Source organism: Papio anubis, chromosome 12 (genome assembly GCF_008728515.1).
Source record: "Papio anubis isolate 15944 chromosome 12, Panubis1.0, whole genome shotgun sequence".
Classification (NCBI taxonomy): Eukaryota; Metazoa; Chordata; class Mammalia; order Primates; family Cercopithecidae; genus Papio; species Papio anubis.
This window is the reverse complement of record NC_044987.1, coordinates 67,469,925-67,493,269: the sequence shown is the minus strand read 5'-3', so window position 1 is coordinate 67,493,269 and position 23,345 is coordinate 67,469,925. Positions and strand designations below refer to the sequence as shown.

The window sequence follows — 23,345 nt, the reverse complement described above, 5'->3', positions numbered from 1 at the left end:
GGAAGCTTCCAGCTTTGCCTTTATTTTTTTGGTCTCCTTTTCCTGGACTACCTTTCTAACCCCTCCCACCTGTCTGCCTAGTAAGTTACTCATTTTTCAACAACGAACTCAATTTCACCTTCTCAAAGGAGCTTTTCTTGACTTTTCCTCGTACCAGTTGAGCAGACTGCTCGGGGGTCCAGAATATTTCCTGCATTTTTTGGTTTATATCATTATCTGCCCTACAAAGGGAATCCGTTTTATTTATCAGACCTGTAGTGCCAAGTTGAGGGTCTAATACATAGTAAAAACTAAAATAATGCTACATGAACAAATGAAGACAGTAACAAAGAACGGCGGGATTACAGAGGAAGGAGAGGCTGACTGAAAAAGTTTCGAGAGAGCAGTATTTTTAAGCTGTTCTTCAGAGAAGTTTTTGATAAGTGGAGATGGTGTCAGGAATTTTCCAGGCAGTGGGAACAGGACGAGCAAAGCTTACCTGAAGACAAGCAATATGCTAAAGAAATAGCAAATCATCCAGTTTGGAAGGAGCATTGGTAAGACCAGATCATGCAGGGCGTTGAGGTTATAGAAAGGACTTTGACTATTGTTCTGAAGATAGTGGAGAGTTAAAAGGTTGTAAGCTGGAGAGACAGAGAAATAGTCTTCTGTTTTAGCATTATCACCTGTGGCTGCAGCTGGATAATGAAAGAGAGGGGTATGAGTGGAAGCTGGAAGACAGTGAATTCATGGAGATGAGGAGAAACTCGATGTTGTGGTTTACGGGTGGGTGGGGGGCAGTGGTGGTAAGTGGGGATAGAGATCCGGGCACGATGTGTAGGAGGTAGAATGCACAGGACTCAGTAACAGATGAACATGGGGAGTGAGGGAGGAGTTTTTAGTTAGTATGAATAGGAAGGCGACGGTACCCTTTACAGCGACGGGTAACCACGCCGGAGGAGCAGGTCAGCTCGACGCTGGAGATGAAGGTGCAGGCGCCTCGCACACCTTGTCCCTCGCGCGACGCCGTCCGCGCCGCCCGCGGTTTGATCGGGAGCGGCAGCCTGCGCTGCGGTTCCGGTTCCGGTTCCGGTTCCGCTTGGCGTTTGCACCTGCGACCGCCGTGAGCAGTCATGGCGTACTCCACAGTGCAGAGAGTTGCTCTGGCTTCTGGGCTTGTCCTGGCTCTGTCGCTGCTGCTGCCCAAGGCCTTCCTGTCCCGCGGGAAGCGGCAGGAGCCGCCGCCGACACCTGAAGGTAAGAGCAGGCCAGCTCTCTCTAAGCTTCCTGGCGCCGAAGAGTACGGAGAACGCTGCTCGAGGGAGGGGTGACTCTGAGAGTCTGCAGCCTTCACCGAAATATCCACCAAACTGACAGGAGAGGGCGGACGAGACGGCGTTGAAGGGCCAGTCCCCACGGTTCCATTGTTATCAGCGGGTGGCGGCCCAGATGGTTCTGCTGCTGGAATGTATGCGTGCATGCCTGGGCATCCTCTAGGTGGCCTTGCATACTCCCGTTTACGCGCAGCCACTTTTCTCTTACCCCACTGATTTAACTCATCTTGTCACCATTTGTACACGTGCTTTGAGCCAAGGGTTCCCAGTTGGGTTTTCCTCTTTAGGTTTTCCGTGTACTTGCTGACGAGCCGCTTCGTACGAAATCAAGGCAAATGCAATTGGTACAGCAAACCTTAATTCGTTATGTTTTTTTCAACTTGGTGCTGGGCTCTCACTGCTTCAGGGTCTTCTTGTGCCTTTAAAAATATATCTTGAAGATTTTAATAACCCTAGTTTCAGTTGCTGAGGTGTGGTTATGAACGAATTATTACGTTCCCCTTATTGAAGCAGTATTTATCTGTTAATTGTTCGTTGTTGGCATGATGTATGTGGCGTTTAAAAATTCATCCTCTTAGCTGCACTGGGGCCTTTTACAGAATGAGTGTAAAGGCATGGTGCTGAAGGCTGGGAGAAGGAACCAGAACAATTCTCTACAGGTCGTGAAGTTCTACTGGTAACTTTCTCCTGTAAATTATCCTTGTAACATCTTTGAGACATGATTTTATGGTGTCTGAACTCTTCCAGTAATGTTTAAACTGTTGATTGCTGGACAGCTCCTTTTGAACTGTAATCCACTTCTCTCTGCTTAATACACATTGGCTGTAGTTCCATTCTCTTGAGCATCATACACGCTATAAATGCAAAGCACCAAGCTTCAGGGGTGGAGGGCAGATTGAACACATAATTCTGTTTATAGAATTTGCCTGATAATCTTTGTGCTTGTAAGACTATCCACCTGGAAGAGACTTCTAAAACATATTTGCATATTTGTTCTTTTTTTTTTCTTTCTGTCTCACTGCAGTAATCCCAAAGATTTTTACCTACTTTGTCTAATGATATTGTCTACCTTGAAGAAGAGTAAATTCATGATGATCCTGAACAGTGAAGATTCTTCGAAAACAGTTTTTTGGTTTTTTTTTTACTTGTCTTTCCATTATGGTGAATTATCTTGAACAAGTACTATTGACTGTGAGTGGGAGACACTCTTCTGAACATTGTAAAAAATATAGAGTAGAGTGCCTTGAGAACAACCAACAAGTGTTGGTATTCAGTGTTCTCATCTTAGGATCTTTGTACTTTCAGTTCTCTTTATTCCTGAAGTGCTGTGCTCTTCCCTCAGTGCCCTTCTCATCGTTCAAATTTCTGCTCAAATGAAACCTCCTTAGAGAGACTTCCCCTGATGACACTAACTAAAATAACTCTTTCCTCTCATCATCCCCTATTTTATCATGTTTTATATTCTTCCTGATAGGCATCACTATATGATATAGAATATTCTTAAGTGTTTACTTGTTTTTTTGTCTCCACCTTCTAGAATGTAAGTTTGCAAGGGTAGGGACTTTATCTTGTTTATCACTATTTCTTCAGTACCTGGCATATAATGGGCAGTCAATAAATACCTTAAGATTATTAAGCTACTAATATTGTAAATTCTGTTTTTGAGAAAGAGTAGCTACTGAAGTAGTATAACCTAGGAAAAAACTTACCTGGAATGATACATTCCAGTTACTGAAACTTGCAGCAATGAATCTTAACCATTTTGGGGTTACATACCTCTTTGACAATCTTATAAAAGCTATGTATTTTCTTTCTTTCTCTCTCCTTTCTCCCTTCCTCCCTCCCTCCCTCCCTCCCTTCCTCTCTTCCTGGCCCCCTTTCCCTTTCTTTTCCGTTTCCCTGGGTCTCACCCTGTCACCCAGGCTAGAGTGCAGAGTCATGATCACAGCTCACACCAGCCTCTCCTTCCAGGGCTCAACTGATCCTCCCACCTCAGCTTCCCAAGTAACTGAGACTACAGGCACATGCCACTATGCCTGGCTAATTTAAAAATTTGTGTTTGTTTGTTTGTTTTTGTTTTTGTGTGGAGATGGGGGTCTCATTGTTTTGCCTAGGCTGGTGTCGAACTCATGGGCTCAAGTGATCCTTCTGCCTCGGCCTTCCAAAGTGTTGGGATTACAGGTGTGAGCCACTGCACTCAGCCTAAAACTGTATTTTCTCTCTAGAAAAATGTACGTACTCTATAAATGTACTCAGAATTTCAGTATCATCAGAGAATTCACAGAACCCAGAAATCCCTGCTTTGAAGAAAGGGATAACCCTGAGTATTTGAAAATTCTTAAAAATACATGTCATTATGTCTTCCATTTTTGCCCATTGATGTGCGTGAAACAAACACAGTTCCCTTTCCACATGAAAGCCTTTAAGATCGTCTTTTAACAAATATTTATGATGTACCATATCACATACTATGCACACAGTATACAGACACTATGTGTTCCAAGAAAAACTGAGTGCACTCCATGCTTTGAGGAGGCTACAGTTTAGTAAAGGAAAGCAGACATGTCAACAGATAAATGCAAAACAGACATGTCAGCAGGTAAATGCAAGGGTGTTGGTCACAGTTACTCAAATCTGCACAGGGAACAGTGGAGACACGTATGCAATGGTCAGTGTTATTGGGACTTAAGAAGGGTTTCATACACCAGGTGCGACAGCTCATGCCTGTAATCCCAGCACTTTGAGAGGCTGAGGCAGGAGGATTGCTTGAGCCTGGGAGTTCAAGATCAGCTTGGGCAATATAACAAGACCCCCCATCTCTAAAAAAAAAGTTTTGTTTTGTTTTTTTTCAATTAGCTGGGCATGGTGGTGTGTACCTATAGCCTGAGGTGGGAGGATCCTTTGAGGTCTGGAGGTCAAGGCTACAGTGAGGTGTGATTTTGTAACTGCACTGCATCCTGGGCAACAGAGTGAGACCCTGCCAAAAAAGAAAAAAAAAAAAAGACGGATTTCATAGAACATAGAGGAGGGAAGTCTTTTTTTTTTTTTTTGATAACAGCTTTCTTGAGATCTAATTTACATATCATACAATTCACCCACTTAAAGTTTACAATTTATTGGGTTTCAGTATATTCAGAGTTGTGCAACCATCACCACAATCAATTTTAGAATATTTCTTCAGCCCCCAAAGAAACCCCATACTTTTTAGCTATTACTCCACAAATCCCCCACCCCACCTCCAGCCCTAGGGAACCACTGATCTACTTTATGTCTCTATAGATTTGCCTGTTCTAGACCTTTCATATAAATGGAATCATATAATATCTGATCTTTTGTGACTGATGTCTCTTAACTAGCATAATGTTTTCAAGGTTCATCCATGTTGTAGCATGTAGCAGTACTTCTTTCTATGGCTGAATAATATTTCATTGTGTGGATATACCACATTTCATTTATTCATTAATCAATTGATGGACATTGAAGTTTTGCCTTTTAGCTATTATGAATAATGTTGCTACTGATGTCTGTATACAAATTTTTGTGTGGACTTAATGTTTTCATTTCTCTTGGGTGTGTACATTTGGAAAATGTGAGCATTCCAGCGTGGCTGGAACTAAGCGTGGAATTTCTAGGTCATATGGTTATTACCTGTTTAACCTTTTGAGGAACTGCCAGACCATTTTCCAAAGCAGCTGTATCATTTTACATGACCAACAGCAGTGTAAGAGGGCTTCTGGTTTCTTGTCAATACTTGTTTGTTATCCATCTTCTTGATTATAGCCATCTTAATGGGAATGAAATGGTATCTCATTGTGTGATTTTATTTGCACTTCCCTGATGACTAATGACATTGAGCATTTTTTGTGTGTTTATTCACTCTTTGTCTATTTGTATATCTTGTTTTGGAGAAACGTCTATTCAGGTCCTTTTAACCCTCTTTAAAAGTTGGATTACTTGTCTTTTTTTTTTTTTTTTTGAGAGAGAGACAGGGTCTCACCCTGGTGCACAGGCTGGAGTACAGTGGTGCCATCATTGCTCACTGCAGCCCCAAACTCCTGGGCTCAAGTGATTTTCCCACCTCACCCTCCCAGGTAACCAGGACTACAGGTGTGTGCCACCATACCTGGCTAATTTTTAAAATATTTTGGCAGAGATGAGGCTGTCACTGTATTTCCCAGGCTGGTCTTGAACTTCTGGTCTCAAGTGATCCTCCCACCTTGGCCTCCTGAAGCACTGGGATTACAGGTGTGAGTCACCACACTTGGCCTCTGGTCTTTTTATTGTTGAGTTGTAAGAGTTCTTTGTATATTCTAGGTACAAGTCTGTTATCAGATATATGATTTGCAAATATTTTCTTCCATTCAGTGGTTGCCTTCACTTTCTTGATGGTGCCCTTTGAATAAGAAAAGTTTTACATTTTGATGAAATCCAGTTTATCTACTTTTTTCTTTTGTTTCTTCTGCTTTTGGTGTCATATCTGAGACAAACTGCCAAATCCAAGGTCATGAAGATTTATGCCTATGTTTTCAAGTTTTATAGTTTTTGCTCCTGCAGTTAAGTCTTTGATCCCTTTGAATTAATTTGTGTATATGGGTAGGGTAGGAGTCCAACTTCATGTGGATATATAGTTGCCCCAGCACCATTTGTTGAAAAGACTATTCTTTTCTCATTGAATTGTCCTGGCACCCATGTCAAATCAGTTGACTCTAAATGTAAGAGTTTATTTCTGGACTCTCAATTATATTACATTAATCTATACACTTATCCTTATGCCAGTACCATGCTGTCTTAATTATTGTACTTTTCTAAGTTATGAAATCATGAAATGTGTCCTCCAACTTTGTTCTTCTTTTTCAAGATTGTTTTGCTATTTTGGGTCCTGTGACCCAGCATTTCCATATGAATTTTGGATCATCACTTTAGTTTCTGCCAAAAAAAAAAAAAAATTGCCAGCTGGGATTTTGATATAGTGAACTGAAGCAGTTTGGAGAGTACTGCCATCTTACCAATATTAAATCTTTCAGTCTATGAACACAGGATTTCTTTTTTATTTATCTAGGTCTTTAATTTATTTTAAAGGAGGTTGTAGTTTTTAGTGTGAAAGTCTTATTTTGTTAAATATATTCATAAGTATTTTATTCTTTTTGATGTTGTTATAAATTTTGTTTTCAGATTGTTCCTTAGTGTATAGACAATTAGTTTTGTATATTAATACTGTGTCTTGTCACCTTGCTGAACTTGTTATCTGCATATAGTTTTACTTTTTTTTTTTTTTAATCTGAATGCCTTTTATTTTTATTTTTACTTTTCTTTGCCTTACTGCCCTAGCTGGAACCTTTAGTACAATGTTGAATAGAAGTGGTAAGAACAAACATCCTTTCTTGTCCTTGATCTTAAGAAGAAAGCTTTCATACTAGCATATGTAATGTTATCTGGGGGCATTTCATAGATGCCTTTTGTCAGGTTGAGGAAGTTCCCTTGTATTCATAGTTTGTTGAGTGTTTTTCGTTATGAAGGGGTGTTGAATTTTATCAAATACTTTTCTCTATGTCTGTTGAGATGATTATGTGGGTTTTGTCCTTTATTGATGTGGCATATTACATTAATTGAAATTTAGATGTTAACCCAGCTTTGCCTTCCTTGGCTAAATTGAGGAGGCAGCTCTTAAAGTGTTTTGTTTTGTTTTGTTTTTAAATAATCCAGATGAAAAAGAACGACATTCTAGGCAGAAGAAACACAGAGCAAAGAAACACAGAGGCTTAGGGCCAGGTGCAGTGACTCATGTCTATAATTCCAGCACTTGGGGAGCCCAAGGCGGGCAGATTGCTTGAGGCCAGGAGTTCGAGACCAGCCTGGCCAACACGTAGAAACCCTGTCTCTACTAAAAATATAAAAATTAGCCCGGTGTGATGGTGCACGCCTGTAATTCCAGCTACTTGGGAGGCTGAAGCAGGAGAATCACTTGAACCTGGGAGATGGAGGTTGCAGTGAGCTGAGATCCCGCCACTGCATTCCAGCCTGGGCGACAGAGCAAGACTCTGTCTCAAAAAAAGAAAAAAGAAAAGAAAAGAAACATAGAACCTTGAAGTATCCTTAGAGTTGTGAGAGAAGACACCAGAGAAGTTGCCATGGGCCAAATTGTGAAGGTTTTTTTCTGTCATACTTAAGGAGTTTGGGTTTTATTTTAAAGGCAGATGAGGCATCATTGAGTGTGTAAGGAGAAGAGAAACATTTAACCTGGTTTTAGAAAGGACACCCTAGCAGCAGTGTAGATACTGCGTTGTGAGGATTTCTTCAGGAAGAAGAGTGTTGTAGTCATCCAGTTGAGACATCATGAGCATCAGCAAGTCATTGTCATTGGGCTCATCAGTTAGGATGCTTGTGACAAGTGACAGAAAAGTCAGCTTGACTTGTCTTAAGACAGGGAATTTATTGACTTGTGTAAATGAAAAGACCCTGTGTTAGAACTGTCTTGCAGTATGGTTTGATCCAGAGACTCACAGTTGTCACATTGGGGCTCCAGCTCTTATTTTCTGTGTCCTTTTCACTCTGGGTTCATTCTCAAGTTGGTTCTGTACCCTGGCTGCTCTCTCAGGGTAGTAACAATGGTTGAAAAAGTTTCGGACATTACTGCCTCACATGCAATTGCCCAGAGAAAGTGAGAGTGCCTAATTTATATATGTGTGTGTATAGAGCTGGCCTGGAACTCCTGGCCTCAAGTCATTGTCCCACCTCAGCCTCCTAACATGCTAGGATTACAGCACTTTGCTGGGCACAGCTCCAGGCCTCTTTTCTTTTAAGTCCTCCTTCACTCTCACCTTCCAGCTCTACTCCCCAGATTCTTTCCCAGAAGTTCCAGCAAACATATCCACTCATGTTAATGGCTTGAATTAAGTTAACTTGTGGTGCCGTGGGTAGAGAGAATATACTGATGAATCCACTCTGGAGTTGAGAGGAGTTTCCAAAGGAAAATATGTATATTGGAGCAAGAGAGGTTATCAATGGATAGACTGGAAGAAAGAGAACAATTTTAAGAGATATTTTAAAATAGAATTGGAAAGTGAGGGAGAGGGAGACATCTAGATTATTCTCAGGTTTAGGTGAAGGCGTAGATGGTGATTTCCTTTACCAAAATAGGAATGGAGGAAAAGTAGATTAAAGGTGTGTGAAAGGAAAATAAAAACTTGGGACCCCAGTTCACTATGCCAAAAGGAAAAAATTAAGCTGAAAGCTGAGTCATGCAAGAAACTGCCTTTCCTTTTGTTTCTAAGCAGGTAGCTACAGATAAAAAATTAAATATCTCCACAGGTAGCTACCCTATGTTCACCTTATCTTATGTAAAGTACCGATTTACTGAGCACCAGATGAATACATAATTGACTATTCCCCTACCTACTCGTTTTCTCTTGCAACATATGGATTACCGTACCCTTCTTTCCCCTCCAGCATACTTTTCCCCTTGAAATATTGAAGCCCTCAAAATCATCTTTGGAGAAAGGCACAGACCTCTCTCCTGGGCGTGTCCTTAATGTTGGCAAAATAAACTTCTAAATTGATTGAGGCCTGTCCCAGATACTTTTTGGTTTACAGGTGTAAGATGATTAATTCAGGAATTGAAAAAGTGGTATTATGTCCCTTTCTTCAGTCTTCTTTCCTGTGTTAATATCCCTAGCTCCCTCTTCAATTCCTGGTATGACCTAGTTACAAGTATTTGAACATAGCCCTCTTAGAAGAGGCTCTTAGAACTGCAAATAACAGCATATCTAAGACAGTTCATGAAAGACCAATGTGTTGTTTCCCTGCACTTTTCTTTTTCTATACTTAATGCTTTCTGGGGATTGCTTTAGTTTGTAGCATTTTACTTGCTGACTTTGCTGTATGTTATAATTCTGTGCCTTTTTTTTTTTTCTTTTTAATAGGAGCTGCTCATATAGGTTTTGTTCATTTTCTACTGTTCATTTGATGTTTCGGAATGAAATGTAGGACTTTGTAGTTTTCCCTGTTGCATTTTATCTGTTTAAATTTGGCCAAGAATTCTAGCTCTTGAAATTTTTTCAGAGCATTCATTGTTTTATTCAGTGTATTTGTTTACCATTTCTTAGCTGTGTGCCATTCCTGATTTTTAAAAAACTTTTTGTTAAAGACATTTTCTAACATAAGCAAAAGTTAAGAGTGTAGTAAAATGAATCCGTATCACCCTGCTTCAGCAGCCATAAATATATGGCCAGTCTTGTGTCGTGGGTATCCCCACCCTCTTTTTCCCCCACTCACTGGATTATTTTGAAGGAAATCCTAGACACTGGATCATTTTTCATCCTTAAATGCTTCAGTATACATCTCTAAAAATGGATTCTTATTAAAATATAGCCACAATACCGTTGTCACACCTAAAAAATCAATACTTCCTTAATGTCATTAAACATCTAGTTGATGTTCAAATTTTTCCTACCATGTTATAATTTTTCTTTTTTTCTTTCTTTTTTTTTTTTTTTTTTTTTTTTTTTACAATTTTACCTTTGACTATGATCAGCATGTTTTCTCTTTTTGTTTGTTTTTTGAGACGGAGTCTTGCTCTGTTGCTCAGGCTGGAGGGTGGTGGCAGAATCTGAGCTCACTGAAACCTCTGCCTCCCAAGTTCAAGCAATTCTCCTGCCTCAGACTCCTGAATAGCTGGTATTACAGGTGCCCACCATCATGCCTGGCTAATTTTTTTGTATTTTTAGTAGAGACAGGGTTTCACCATGTTGGCCAGGCTGATCTCGAACCCCTGACCTCAGATAATCCTCCTGCCTTGGCCTCCCAAAGTGCTGGAATTACAGGCATGAGCCACTATGCCCGGCCTCAGCACGTTTTCTTGGTAGGTCAAATTATTGTTTTAAATGTATTAGTCATTTAAAACTGCTTTTAGAGTCCCATCAATGTAGTCACGGAAACGTTTTGTTTAGGGTCATTCAACCAGTTGGTTATTTGGTTGCACTATTCCATCTTACTCTGTCACCCTGGTTTGTCTGCTTCTTCCTTCCCCACTTCAGTCTATTCTTAATATAGCTGCCATAGTATTATGTTGAAGCTTAAGTCAACTCACATCTCTCCCCTCCCCAAAACTCTCCAGCGACTGCCTGGCTCAGATGAAAAGATAGTCTATACATGACCCAAAAGGTCCTATATAATTATCTTCCCCATTTGCTTCTACTTTTGTATCTTTCTCACTTTGTTGTGGCCACACTGGCTGCTTCCTCACTGTTGCTTGAATATGCCAAGCATACTCCCAATTCATTGCCTTTGCATTTGCTGCTTCTGTGGTTTGAAATGCTCTTCTTTTGGATATCCATATGCTTTTTCCTTGATCTTCGTGTTTTCTCTCAACTTGCATTTCCTGATGCCTTCTCTGGCCATTCCAGCTAAAATCTTAACTTCCAACACTGTCCTACCCCGTCTCCCTGCCTTATTTTTTGTCCTTAGTATTTATCATTATCTTGTTTATTGTCTCTTTTCCTGCTTAGAAAGGGGGCTCTGTGGCCGAGCGGGGTGGCTCACGCCTGTAATCCCAGCACTTTGGGAGGCCGAGGCGGGTGGATCACGAGGTCAGGAGTTCAAGACCTGCCTGGCCAACATGGTGAAACCCTGTCTCTACTAAAAATACAAAAATTTGCTGGGCTTGTTGGCAGGCGCCTGTAATCCCAGCTATTTGGGAGACTGAGGCAGAGAATTGCTTGAACCCAGGAGGTGGAGGTTGCAGTGAGCTGAGATTGTGCCACGCATTCCAGCCTGGGCAACAGAGTGAGACTCCATCTTAAAAAAAAAAAAAAAAATGGAGGCTCCGTGAGGCTAAGGATTTATATTTGTTTTGTTCATGGCTGTGTGTCCAGCTTTAGATGAGGCCTGCACATAAGTAGACAATAAATATTTATTGAATGAGCAAAAGAATGAGTTAATTAATTAGAGCTGGCTCCTAGGGATCATGACTTCCTCTGTTAGCATTTGTAAGCCATTACCTTATTATTATTGCATTCATTATGGTTACATAAATGATCATGCAACCACGTGATAGACTATTATGAATTCAGTAATTTATATTCGCAAAGAGTTTTAAATGACATGGGAACATTGTATGATACCAGTGAAAAGTAAAGATATATACTCACTAGAAAGACGTCAACATTTTAACAGTAGATATTTCTAGATCACATAATTATGAGAGGTTCTTTAAATTTTTCTGTACTTTCTCAATTTTCTATAGGTATGCATTTCTTTTATAATCAGAAAAAAAGTACTTCCTTTTCCCTTCCACATCCATTCAAAAAAATGTAAGAATCCTTTTTAGAATCTAGCCCAAGAGTTACAACCTGTTCACTTCTGTAGTTTGTAGGGTTTTTCATCCACTTTCTGCTTTCCACAGACTGGAACAGTAGTTCTCTATCTCCATTCTTTTAAGACTTCACTTTTTACCAACATAATTTCTTAAATTTTTTTTTAGTTCAGTGACCTTATTTGGAAGCTTTCCCAGTTCTCTTGATAGAAATTATTTAGTGAATATACTTGAATTTATCCTCCTCTGGGACTTTACTTTTGTCCTTAGAATTGTTAATTCTCCACTGAACCAGAAATTTATCCCCTTTGATATAAAAGCAAAATGGAGGTTGACAAGTTCTGTTTTCTTACCATTTTGTCCTAAGACAAATTGCCTTTTTTCTCTAAACATCACTAAAAGCACCCCTTTTGCTTTTGCTAGCCTTTTTGTAAATCTGGATTTATTTTGGGCCTTGGCCTCCTCTTGTCATTCTTCCAAGTCTTGCCACTCTTTCATGCTAGTTGCTTATGTGTCTGTCCATCTTTTCTGTCCTTTTAGAAGAGCTACCTGCACATCTTTTTTTTTTTTTGCTCTGCTGTTCCTACCTGCTTGAGAATTTTCGAAGTGCCCATATAGAAAGGTATTTTATGGGCTTTCCTCTCAGAGAGCATCTCATGCCGTGGCGTTATGTCTGTTTTCAAAACTTCTTAACTCTGGGCCAGGAACGGTGGCTTACACCTGTAATCCTAGCACTTTGGGAGGCTGAGGCAGACAGATCGCCTGAGATTAGGAGTTCAAGACCAGCCTGGCCAACATGGGTGAAACCCTGTCTCTACTAAAAATACAAAAATTAGCTGGGCAATGTGGTGCATGCCTGTGGTCCCAGCTACTTGAGAGGCTGAGGCAGGAGAATCACTTGAACCTGGGAGGTGGAACAGTGACCCGAGATTGTGCCACTGTCCTCCAGCCTGGGTGACAGACTCCATTTCAAAAAAAAACAACAACAAAAAAAACACGCAGCTTCTTAACTCTGGCTTCCTAGAGTTTGTGCTACACGATTCCTACTTTGTTGTCAGAAACACTAAGATCTCATTCTCCTGAGGTTCTCCCTTGATTTCGTCAACCAGTTTCTTCCTTGGTCAGAGTAGCAGTTCTCCTGCTCTCCCTATGTGCCTGTGGAACATAAAAATGTCAGCACACTTGGTCTAGAACTTGTCAGTTGTTCCATTGTCAACTGAATGAGAGTTTGAATAGGTTCCAGGGTAGTTGAAATACTCCAAGATGACAGTGTGCCACTCTGTGTTAGAGGTGGCTTCAAGAGAGTCCTATCTACTACTTCTACTTGGCTGGGAACCTTTGGTGTTCCCACAGTAACAATGTATCTGGGCATCTTTCCTGCTGACCCTGCCTGAATGCTTATAAATAGGGTTCCTTAGTAGCCCCCCTCCAGTGGCCCTGTTCCTGTGGAATAGCACAGACCCTTTGTCACATATACATATCCACGTATACATACATATACACATATACATATATGACATACAGATATAATTCTTTGTTATATTAAACTAGCTTCTTATGTGTTGGTATGTAAGTTCCTGAAGACAAATATATTATTTTGGTTGCTTACCATTTATTTTCCCTAATGAAGCATCAGAAATCTACTCTGAAGGAATGTTTGAAGGACAGAGATTAGGAAATCATTTTGATTTCAGAGGGTCATTTTCCTGTTCATATATTATGGAAATGAACAGAAAACAATGGACAATTTGAGAGCCCATGAATGCATGTAAATTAGGCATTTTTTCAAGTTTAGAAACTTACAGGTAAGTGGGTATGGAATACCTTGCTTGATCAGTCATCCTAATTGCCAGTTTCTATTCTAGAAACTATAAAATTGAAAACTGGCAGGATAATGAAGTAAAAAACTATTTTTAGCCCTACAAGTGACTGGGCAGGATGTTGAGATTCTAATAAAGGCTAACACTCGCAGTATAATTCATCTAGATCAGGTCAGCAAAGATTGTAGTATGCAAGACCCAGAGCCTGCCCTATGGGGGACCCAAACAAATACAACACTAGGCCTTTATTCAAGAAGTTCTTAGTTTGTCTTCCAGCCGGAGGCCACCAGGAACACACTTGTAGTTGAACAAGTTGAGTGTATTACACATGGCAACAAGGGAGAATGCACACCATGGGGAATTGTGGGGCATCTCAATAAGGCACTGTTAGAAAAAGTCATTATAGGATTTGGGTTTGTGTTAGGTGATCTGGAGGATGGTTTAAGGATGTGGTACTTTACTCTGAGTTAGATGCTTTCGGGAAGTAAGGCAAATTCTATGACTGGTATCTTAACAGTTTATCTAAAGGGAGGGCCAACTAGAGAAAGACTAAAGCTGTAATTGATAAAGAAGCCCCCTCATTCACATTACCAGCACTAGGGGATATTAGGTATTTTGTGGCTTGGACAGTGTTCATGTTTTGTCTGTGTTCAGACGGATTACACAGTGGTCTTGTTTTTTTCTTGATCCATCATGATCACAGAATGGCCTTGTCTAATGTTGGTGTTCTGAAATTGCTTATGTGTAACAGGAGAACACCACAACTTATCTGTGAGTACCAAGCCAGCTCATGGCAGTATCAATGCCTAGCTGATAATAGCAGGCCAACTTTTGGATGTTAGAGGCTGCTTTTCTTATTCTCAGATATGATATACACCAAATAAAATTGGATGGAGATGGTGCTTAGTGGAAAATGTTACCTGTTTTTGTTTCCCAATTCATTTTTAAGTACAGGCTATAAGACACATTAATAAAACTCTTGAATACGGCCAAGTGTAGTAAGTGCAATTAAAGCGGCTCAAGCAGTGTGTTTCACAGGCATGGGGAGTAGCATGAGAAAATGCTTTGGGGGTGTGGGGGCAGTATCTGGCCTGGGCCTTGGAGGATTGGCCAGATTTAGATATGTGGAGTTGGAGAGGAAAGCAAGGCCACTGGAGGGTAAGCATAGGCTCAGAAGCAAGAAGATAAAAGTCAGGTTCAAAGCATGGTGAGAACCGTAGTTTCGACTAAATGAGTGATGTGTAATGGGAAGGCAGTGTGAAGAGGTACTTTTGGGTTAGATTATGGAATTCAGTTGTTTAGAAATTCAGTTTGTGGGGAGAGAAAATCAGAATTTGTTATATACCTACTATATGTGCTAGGTGCTTTGTATATATGATATTATTTAATCTGTAATTCTTGTAAACCCTGGAAAGTAGATATCATACCCATTTTACAAATGATGAAAATGAGCTCTAGAAAGATTAATTTAACCTCCACTGAAATAGTTGGAGGCACAGCCATAATCTTAACCAGTAACTGACTGAAAAGGTGGCACTCATTCTACTTCAATGTGCTACTTCCATTCTGCTGTAATACAGCCTCTTGTCATCAGTGGAAACCATTAGAAGCTTTTGATCAGAGAAATGGCAAGACCAGTTAGAATTGTGCTTTAGGAAGATTATTCTGGTAACAAAACAGTGGTAATTGATGTGTATTGAGTATATGGATCGGGCCCTGTGCTAAGAAACTTAGATACATAATGATCTCTTTTAGGTAATATATAGGATGGATTGAGAGTGGAGAGGTTAATAAAAGATGAAAAAAATCTGATTAAATTAGCAGAAAATGTGAAAGCAGTAGAGAACAAAGCAGAATCAGGTAGAAGGGAAGTGTAAGAAGATAGGGCCCTTGGAGGAGACAGGTGAGGAAGAAACAGCTGTTGTCTTGGCTTCTACTTTAAGTAATACTGAATCAAATATGGCCTCTACAACTTCATCAATGTTTAAGGAAAAGCTTGGCTATCTTAAGGAACTGGCCCCCTTAAGACCTTTTTTGAACCACTGTTTTAATTTTTTTTATTAAAATAGAAACATGTCCAGTTCTTTATAGATTTATTTGCCCCAAGAATGAAATGCTGCAGATGAGTTAATGTTGCTTTCAGAAAACTCTTTTGTTAACGGTGCTGAAATTTTTGTTTTTAGCAATAGGTATGGTTATTAACAAAGGAAGGTAGAGCTTCACTTTGTAAAATCCATTAATTTTTTTTTTATTTACTTTTTTCAAGACAGATTCTCATTGTCACCCAGGCTGGAGTGCAGTGGCGTGATTTTGGCTCACTGCAACCTCCGCCTCCTGGGTTCAAGTGATTCTCCTGCCTTAGCCTCCTGAGTAGCTGGGATTATAGGCATGTGCCACCATGCCCCGCTAATTTTTGTATTTTTAGTGAAGACGGGGTTTCACTGTGTTGGCCAAGCCAGTCTCAAACCCCTGACCTCGGGTGATCTGCCCGCCTTGGTCTCCCAAAGTGCTGGGACTACAGACGTGAGCCACCTCACCTGGCCAGAATCCATTAACATTAAGTTTTTAGTTAAGCTTAAATGATAACCTAAGTGAATTTTTTTTTTTTTTTTGAGATGGGGTCTCCTTCTGTTGCCCAGGCTGATCATACCACAGCCTCAAGCTCCTGGGCTTGAGCAGTCCTTTTGCCTCAGCCTCCTGAACAGCTGGGACTACAGGCGCATGCCACCATACCCGGCTGATTTATAAAAGTTTTTGTAGAGAGGAGGTCTTGCCATCTTGCCCAGACTGGTCTTGAACTCCTGGGCTTAAGCAATCTTCCCATCTCAGCCTCACTAAATGCTGGGATTAAATTTTAATAATTAAGGAAACCTAAATATGGGCAAAGCTTTCAATAAACAATTAGGATTTAGTCACGTTCCCTTTTACGGAATATTGAAGTACCTATAGAGATAGTCACACAGCTGTTTTGTTTTCTAGATTAGAAAACCTACAGTTTTATGTTCTGATATCTTTATTCTGATTTCTTTAGCTGTTTTTAATAAAGCAAACTTAAAAGAACACAAATCTTATTTGTAATGTAACTATGAACTAGAACATTTGTAATAGAGAAAAATTGAAAATAATCTAAATGTTTATCAGCAGAAAAAGGGGTGAATAAATTATAATATGATCATACAGTATGATGCTATATTGCAGTTTAAATGAATCAGCTAGAGCTATACATCTCAACATGGATACATTTGTTGGCCAAAGTGTTGATTCCCTCACTGGAAAAAAAGACAGAAGAGGAAAGTTGGAGAAGCCTGTGTCCAATATAATCCCATAATATAAAGGAATTTTTTAAATTGTGGTAAGCATTTTGAGGTAAACAGTTCAGTAGTGTTAAGTACATTCACATTGTTGTGCAGCCGTCACCACTGCCTATCCACAATATGAAGTTTTAAAACATTCAAGGCAATATTATATGTTGTTTATAGATGCTTATATATTGTTGATAGATGCATAGTTATGCAGTAAAATCTAAAAGCATGCATTCTAATAATCACCAAAATCAGAATGGTGTTTATCTCAGAGAGGGTGTGGGGGAAAAGTACACAAGGGACTACAGTTGTATTTGGGCGGTGGACATACAAGTGTTCATAAATTATCTATACTTTTATATACCTGGCATATTTCATAGTTTCAAATTTTTCTTTTGTAAAAAAAAATTCCCACTAGAAATTTCCAAATGTTTGATAATCATTAACTTTTTATAGATCTGGGCTATTCAGTTTTAAGAAACATGGTGGTACCAAGATCCAAGAGGTGAGGTTGCTACCTGTTGAGGCCTGTTAACTTTACGAGAAGAGAAATCTTTGCCAAATGCAGTGTTGTCATCGTTGCCTACCATCTTAAGTGTCACAGGTAGCAGATGTTGTAGGTCTCAAGCCTAAAGGTTGGAGAGAATGAATATATAAAGAAAGGAAATGCAAGAGGAGAGCAGGTTTTAGGAGGTGAAGATGAGTTCGTTTTTAGGCTTGAGATGGTAGACATACAAGAAGACATAGATACTAATTGAATTTAGAGATAAGAGACAAGAGCTTGGGGGAAAAGTTAGAACTGGAAGTACACATTTGGAAATTCCAGTGTATTCCTTGAATAAATGAGTTTGCCGAAGGAAAGTATAAAGAAAGAACAGACTGAGACAAAGTATTGGGGATGGGGATTAAAGAAGAACCAGTGAAAGAGATTGAGAAGGAATAGGTTGAAGGACAAGTGGGAAAAGAGAAGAGTAATGTGCCATAGAGATTAAGGCAGGAAAAATTGTCAAGAATTTATTCAGATTAATCCAGTATTTATTGAATGACCACTATGTGATAATCACTTTTTTGTATTGCAGAAAATTAAGAGTGAGAACTGAGAAAAAGCCATTGGATTTGACGGTTAAGGTAGAGTTACCATGTCATTGTAACTATGCTCCTTGTCTGTAAGCTCTTTTTAAAGACAGAGATCCTGTTCTATTTGTCATTCTAATCTCAGAGCCTGACACAGTGTCTGTCACATTGTTTAGTGCTCAGCAGTAAATATGTGAACAATGATACCAAATATAAAGTACTCAGATTTCTTCTAGAATATAAAATATATTTTTTTGCTGTCTAGTCTATGTGTTCCATTGCTCTCCAAATCTCTCTTCTGTCTTTGAAAATACTATTTTTTACTTTCTCAACACCTCTTTGATATTATCAGTTACCTTCTTAATTCTTATACAAGTTTCCTTATCAATAACTTCTTTAATCAGTTCTAACATAGGTTTCTTCTGACCTCATCATGATTCATTCAGTGTTGCTTTTTGAAACCCTATTTTTTGTTTTCTTTCTTACTCCTGTTACTCACTCATCAACTCTATATAAAGACAGTCCTATCAGTCAGAGCTGTGTAGAGGTAGCATGAACTTCCCTGGGGAAAGCATTGTTTTCTATCCTGTGGTATTCAGCAGAATCAGGACCACAATTTGAAGCATATGAGAGTATTAAACACAGGTGGCTTGACTAGCTGGCTTTAAAAAAAAAAAGTTTTGTTGAGAAAGAGTTTACATACCATGCAATTCACCTATTTAAAATGTACAGTCACTGTAGTTTTTAGTATATTCATAGAGTTGTGCAACTATCACTACAGTCAATTTTAGAACTTTTTAAATCACACACCTCCCCACCAAAAACTTCATACACATTAGGCAGTCACTTTTTCCCTCCTCTGCACCCCTCCAAATCCCAGCTCTAGGTAATCACTAGTCTACTTTCTGTCTCTATAGACTTGCCTATTCTGGATATTTCATTTTAATGGAACTATATAATATGTGGTTTTCCATGACTGGCTGTATTCACTTATAATATTTTCAGAGTTCATCCATGTTGTAGTATGGATCAGTACTTTATTCCTTTTTATGGCTGGATAATACTGTGTTGTGTGGATATACTACATTTTGTTTATCCATTCATCAGTTGATGGACATTTAGATACTATGAATAATGCCGCTGTGAACATTTGTGTACAAGTTTTTGTGTGAGTATATTCCTGGGTGTATACCTAAGAGTGGAATTTCTGGGTCATATGGTTCCTCTGTGTTTAACCTTTTGAGAAACCGCCAGACTGTTTTCCAAAGCAGCTGCACTGTTTTACGTTCCCATTAGCAGTGTATGAGAGTTTTTCTTTACATACCTCAAACACTTGCTATTATCTTTTTCATTATAGCCATCCTAGTTAGTGTGAAGTGGTATCTCCTTGTGAGTTTAATTTGCATTTCCTTGGTGGCGAATGGTGTTAAGCATCCTTTCCTGTGCTTATTGGACATTTGTTTGTCTTCTTTGGAGAAATTTTTGAGACCTAGTCTCACTTCTGTCACCCAGGCTGGAGTGCAATGGCGTGATCTCTGCTCATTGCATCCTCCGTCTCCTGGGTTCAAGCGATTCTTCTGCCTCAGCCTCCCAAGTAGCTGGAATTACAGGCATACACCACCACGCCCAGCTAATTTTTTTGTATTTTTAGTAGAGATGAGGTTTCACCATGTTGGCCAGGCTGGTCTTGAACTCCTGACCTCAAATGATCTGCCCACCTCAGCCTCCCAAAGTGCTGGGATTACAAGCATGAGCCCCCGCACCTGGCCACGATTGCTCATTTTTACTTGGGTTATTTGTCTTTTTAATGTTGCATGGTAAGAATTCTTTATATATTTTGATACTAACCCTTTTCAGATACATAATTAGCAAATATTTTCTCCCACTCAGTGTGTTGTCTTCACTTTCTTAATGGTGTCATTTGCAGCACCAGAGTTTTAAATTTTGATGACATCAGCTTTGCCTACCTTTTGTTTTGTTGTTTGTGCTTTTGGTGTCCTTAGAAACTATCCCCTAATCCACAGTCACAAAGATTTATATCTATGTTTTCCTCTAAGATTTTAAAGTTTTAGCTCTTATAATTAGGTCTTTAATCGATTTTGAGTTAATTTTTGTATATGGTATGAGATGGTGTCCAATTTTCTTCTTTTACATATGAATATCTAGCTGTCTCCACACCGTTTATTGAGACTGGATGACTTTTAAGGCCCCCTTTGACTCTGAGGCTTTGTAGTACTTTGGTTTCTGTTATTGTCTAAACAGGTGGACAGTCAGGTTTTCATGTTATGGCCATCCATTTCTCAAGAATATATTGTGTCTGAAAACAAGGATTGCCATTAGTTTATCTGTTTCCAGGCTTTTCAGTTGCCTTCAATTTTATCCTCCTCTCACTTTTATGATACTGGTTTGTTTCTAGTCATCTTTGGCTAGTGCATCTTTCTTTTCTTTCTCTTTTTTCCACATAAATACAATATTCTTCCAGCCTTTTGGTATTGGGAACCGTTCACTCAATTTTAATTAGCTTTGTCATTTAGGTAGCTTAGAGTTTCCTCTTAAGCCTAACTGCAGTATAATAATAAATTTTTTTTCTGTATTCCATCAACACCTGGAATATAATGTATGAAAAATGTGTATTCAATTGTTCCCTAACAGTAAGCCTTCCAAGTTTCTTTATTATCTTCTCTATCTTAAACTCTTGATCTTGGAGTTTTCTGACTCTTCCTCCATGAGCTCTATATTTTGTTCAGTGTTAAATGGCACTGATTACATGGTAATTAATAGACCTTGGACATGTTAACTTAAAAAATATGATTTATAAATTTAGAAAAGAAGAGGAGACTTTATTTCTTATAAAGGGTTACAACCTTCAGGGTGGCCATTCTGACAGGCTGGGAAGTGTAGCCTCCAGCCATAAGCAGAAATACACACTTGGAGGGATGGGCAAAGGGAACAGGAATTCATGCTGAGCAGGGTGGCCATATATACATATTCAATAAGCTGTTGGGGGAGTCATGAATATTTATGAAAGGAGAAGCATGTCCTTCATGGGTCTCATACACACAAAATGGCAGTAATAGCATGGTCAGAGAGTGCAGTTTTCAGCCCTCTGACATCAAAAGGTGAAGCAGAAGACATGAAAACCCTTACTGTGCATTCTCTGTAGACTAGCCAGAACCATTCTGTGGTTGGTAGTCTCTTATCAGGCAAAAAAGGAGGGACAGCATCAGGTGGTTGGTTGATAGCAGTGGTGGGGTTTTTTGAAATGGCTGGTTTCTGTTTGGTAGTTAGGGAAGAAAGGCTAATAGTGGTTTGCGAGGGAAGGGGTATAATGAGGTAGGTTGGAATCCCCAATCCCATCGTAGTCAAGAATTTAGTTTTCAAGGTTAATCTGGGGTCCCCTTGGCCAAGAGATGACCCATCATCAGTTGGTGGGCTTAGAATTTTATTTTCAGTTTATAGACCTATCCTTTCCTTTTTATAGTTCTAGCCACCACCTCAGAGATTTGCATCTCAGTGCTAAATTACTATAATAGCCTTTTTGATGTTTTCCCAGATCCTAGTTTCTGTCTATATTAGGCCCTATATTCAACTGCTAGATTAATCCCCATCAAGTACTTCTCATCAAGGTTCACTGTATCAAATTTACATACCACACAAGTTAGCATTTCAACTCCTCCCCATCTTTACTTCTCCTTATCTCTTGTTACTTCCCTAAATGGGGCCAAACTAACTTGGTAGTAAGTCCTACTTAATGGTTTCTTTGTTCTCAATCTCATGTACACACTCTTCTTTCCTCCTGGTGTGCTATCGCTTCTCTCCTATTCTTTCCCTTCAGTGATTGACTCCATTTGACTCCTCTTTTTGTTATTTTTTATTTTTTTATTTTATTTATTTTTTTGAGAGAGTCTTGCTCTGTCACCCAGGCTGGAGTGCAGTGGCGCAATCTCGGCTTACTGCAAGCTCCACCTCCCGGGTTCACGCCATTCTCCTGCCTCAGCCTCCCAAGTAGCTGGGACTACAGGCATCCACCACCAATCCCGGCTAATATTTTTTTTTTTGTATTTTTAGTAGAGACAGGGTTTCACTGTGTTAGCCAGGATGATCTTGATCTCCTGACCTTGTGATCCACCTGCCTCAGCCTCCCAAAATGGTGGGATTACAGGCGTGAGCCACCACGCCCAGCCAACTCCTCTTTTTTTTAAAGACATATTTTGCATCTTTTCAATACTTGAATATTTAGTTTATCTAATGATAAGGTCCTTGACACCCTGCTGCTGCTGCTGCTGTTATTTATGTCTTTGTTTTAGATATTCTGGTTTTGAAGGCATTGTTCCATGTGGGAACTATTGTTTCTATTACCTTTGTTGCTCTCTTCTTTTCTTGCATAGGGCAGAATCTTGAACATAATAGGTATCCTATAAATCTTCCTGGCTGACAGATCTATAAAAGTTTTGGGGGAGATGTGTAATGTCATTCTTAAATTTTAGAGATGCAAAATAATGCTTTTTATATAATTACCTGTTTTTAATTTTTAATTTTTTTGTTTTATATCAGATTTGAAGATAGTATTCTCAACACAGTAAGGTGAAGTTCCACAACATATTACTACAAATATTAGATCTAGTTTATTGAACATTAGCCACCTGATATATCAGATTCTCTCAAGAGAAAAGTTAGCTTCCTGAATGCTGACCAGGCATGCTTTTGAAGATGCGTGATAGCCAAAGCCAGTACTCATCATTTGATATACTAAGATCCTTGAAAATTTAAAAGGGGCATAGTCACCAGCATCCAGAACAAAGGATGGTGACATGGTGATTTCCTTATTTTACTGTCTAAAGCTCTGCTTCTGTTGCTGACCTACTCTTAAAGAGAAGTATTTGTTTTCAAAATTTTCCATGTCACTTAAAGTCAATATTGAGAGGAAAAGGAGTATCACTGGAGTGGAGCTTGGCTGAGAAAGGATACAAGGCAGAAGGCAACTTCCAAGCCTTCCTGCCCACCTACCTTCTTTCTTACCTCAGGAGCAGAGTTGACTTTGAGAACTAAATTCTGATTTTTTAAATCTTACCCAAATTCGGCCAGGCGCAGTGGGCTCGTGCCTGTAATCCCAGCACTTTGGGAGACCGAGGAGGGCAGATCATGAGGTCAGGAGATCGAGACCATCCTGGCCAACATGGTGAAACCCCGTTTCTACTAAAAACACAAAAATTAGCTGGACGTGGTGGTGCATGCCTGTAATCCCAGCTACTCGGGAGGCTGAGGCAGGAGAATCACTTGAACCAGGGAGTCAGAGGTTGCAATGAGCCGAGATCGTGCCACTGCACTCCAACCCGGTGACAGAGCAAGACTCCTTCTCAAAAAAAAAAAAAAAAAAAAAGTCTTACCCAAATTCCTACCTAACAGGCCTTGGAAGTCACACCCTACAAACTGTGAAGTCTCATCAGAGGGGTTTTATTTCACCCCATATAATCTAGCCCGCTTTCCCACCTGACTCTGGCGTAACTTCACATAACAAATAAGAAAA

General features: G+C 39.6%; 1 protein-coding gene across 20 annotated transcripts in view; it reads left to right on the top strand.

Annotated features, from left to right (window-relative positions):
• The window catches only part of RIC3 (RIC3 acetylcholine receptor chaperone), a 78,698-nt gene that overhangs the window by 7,039 nt on the left and 48,314 nt on the right, over positions 1 to 23,345 (top strand). For 10 of the 20 annotated variants that reach the window (XR_002517094.2, XR_002517092.2, XR_002517088.2 and 7 more), the window contains exon 1: positions 1,013 to 1,236. The exons of 1 other annotated variant lie outside the window; for it this stretch is intronic. Coding sequence is in view for 4 of the 19 variants with exons in the window: in XM_017948670.3 (XP_017804159.2) it covers positions 1,113 to 1,236 (124 nt within the window). In the remaining 15 variants the exon portion in view is untranslated. Of the gene's footprint in view, positions 1 to 1,012; positions 1,237 to 16,640; positions 17,873 to 23,345 lie in introns of those variants that run through there. 9 more of the 20 variants (XM_031653308.1, XM_021926126.2, XM_021926127.2 and 6 more) reach the window with 7 other exon arrangements.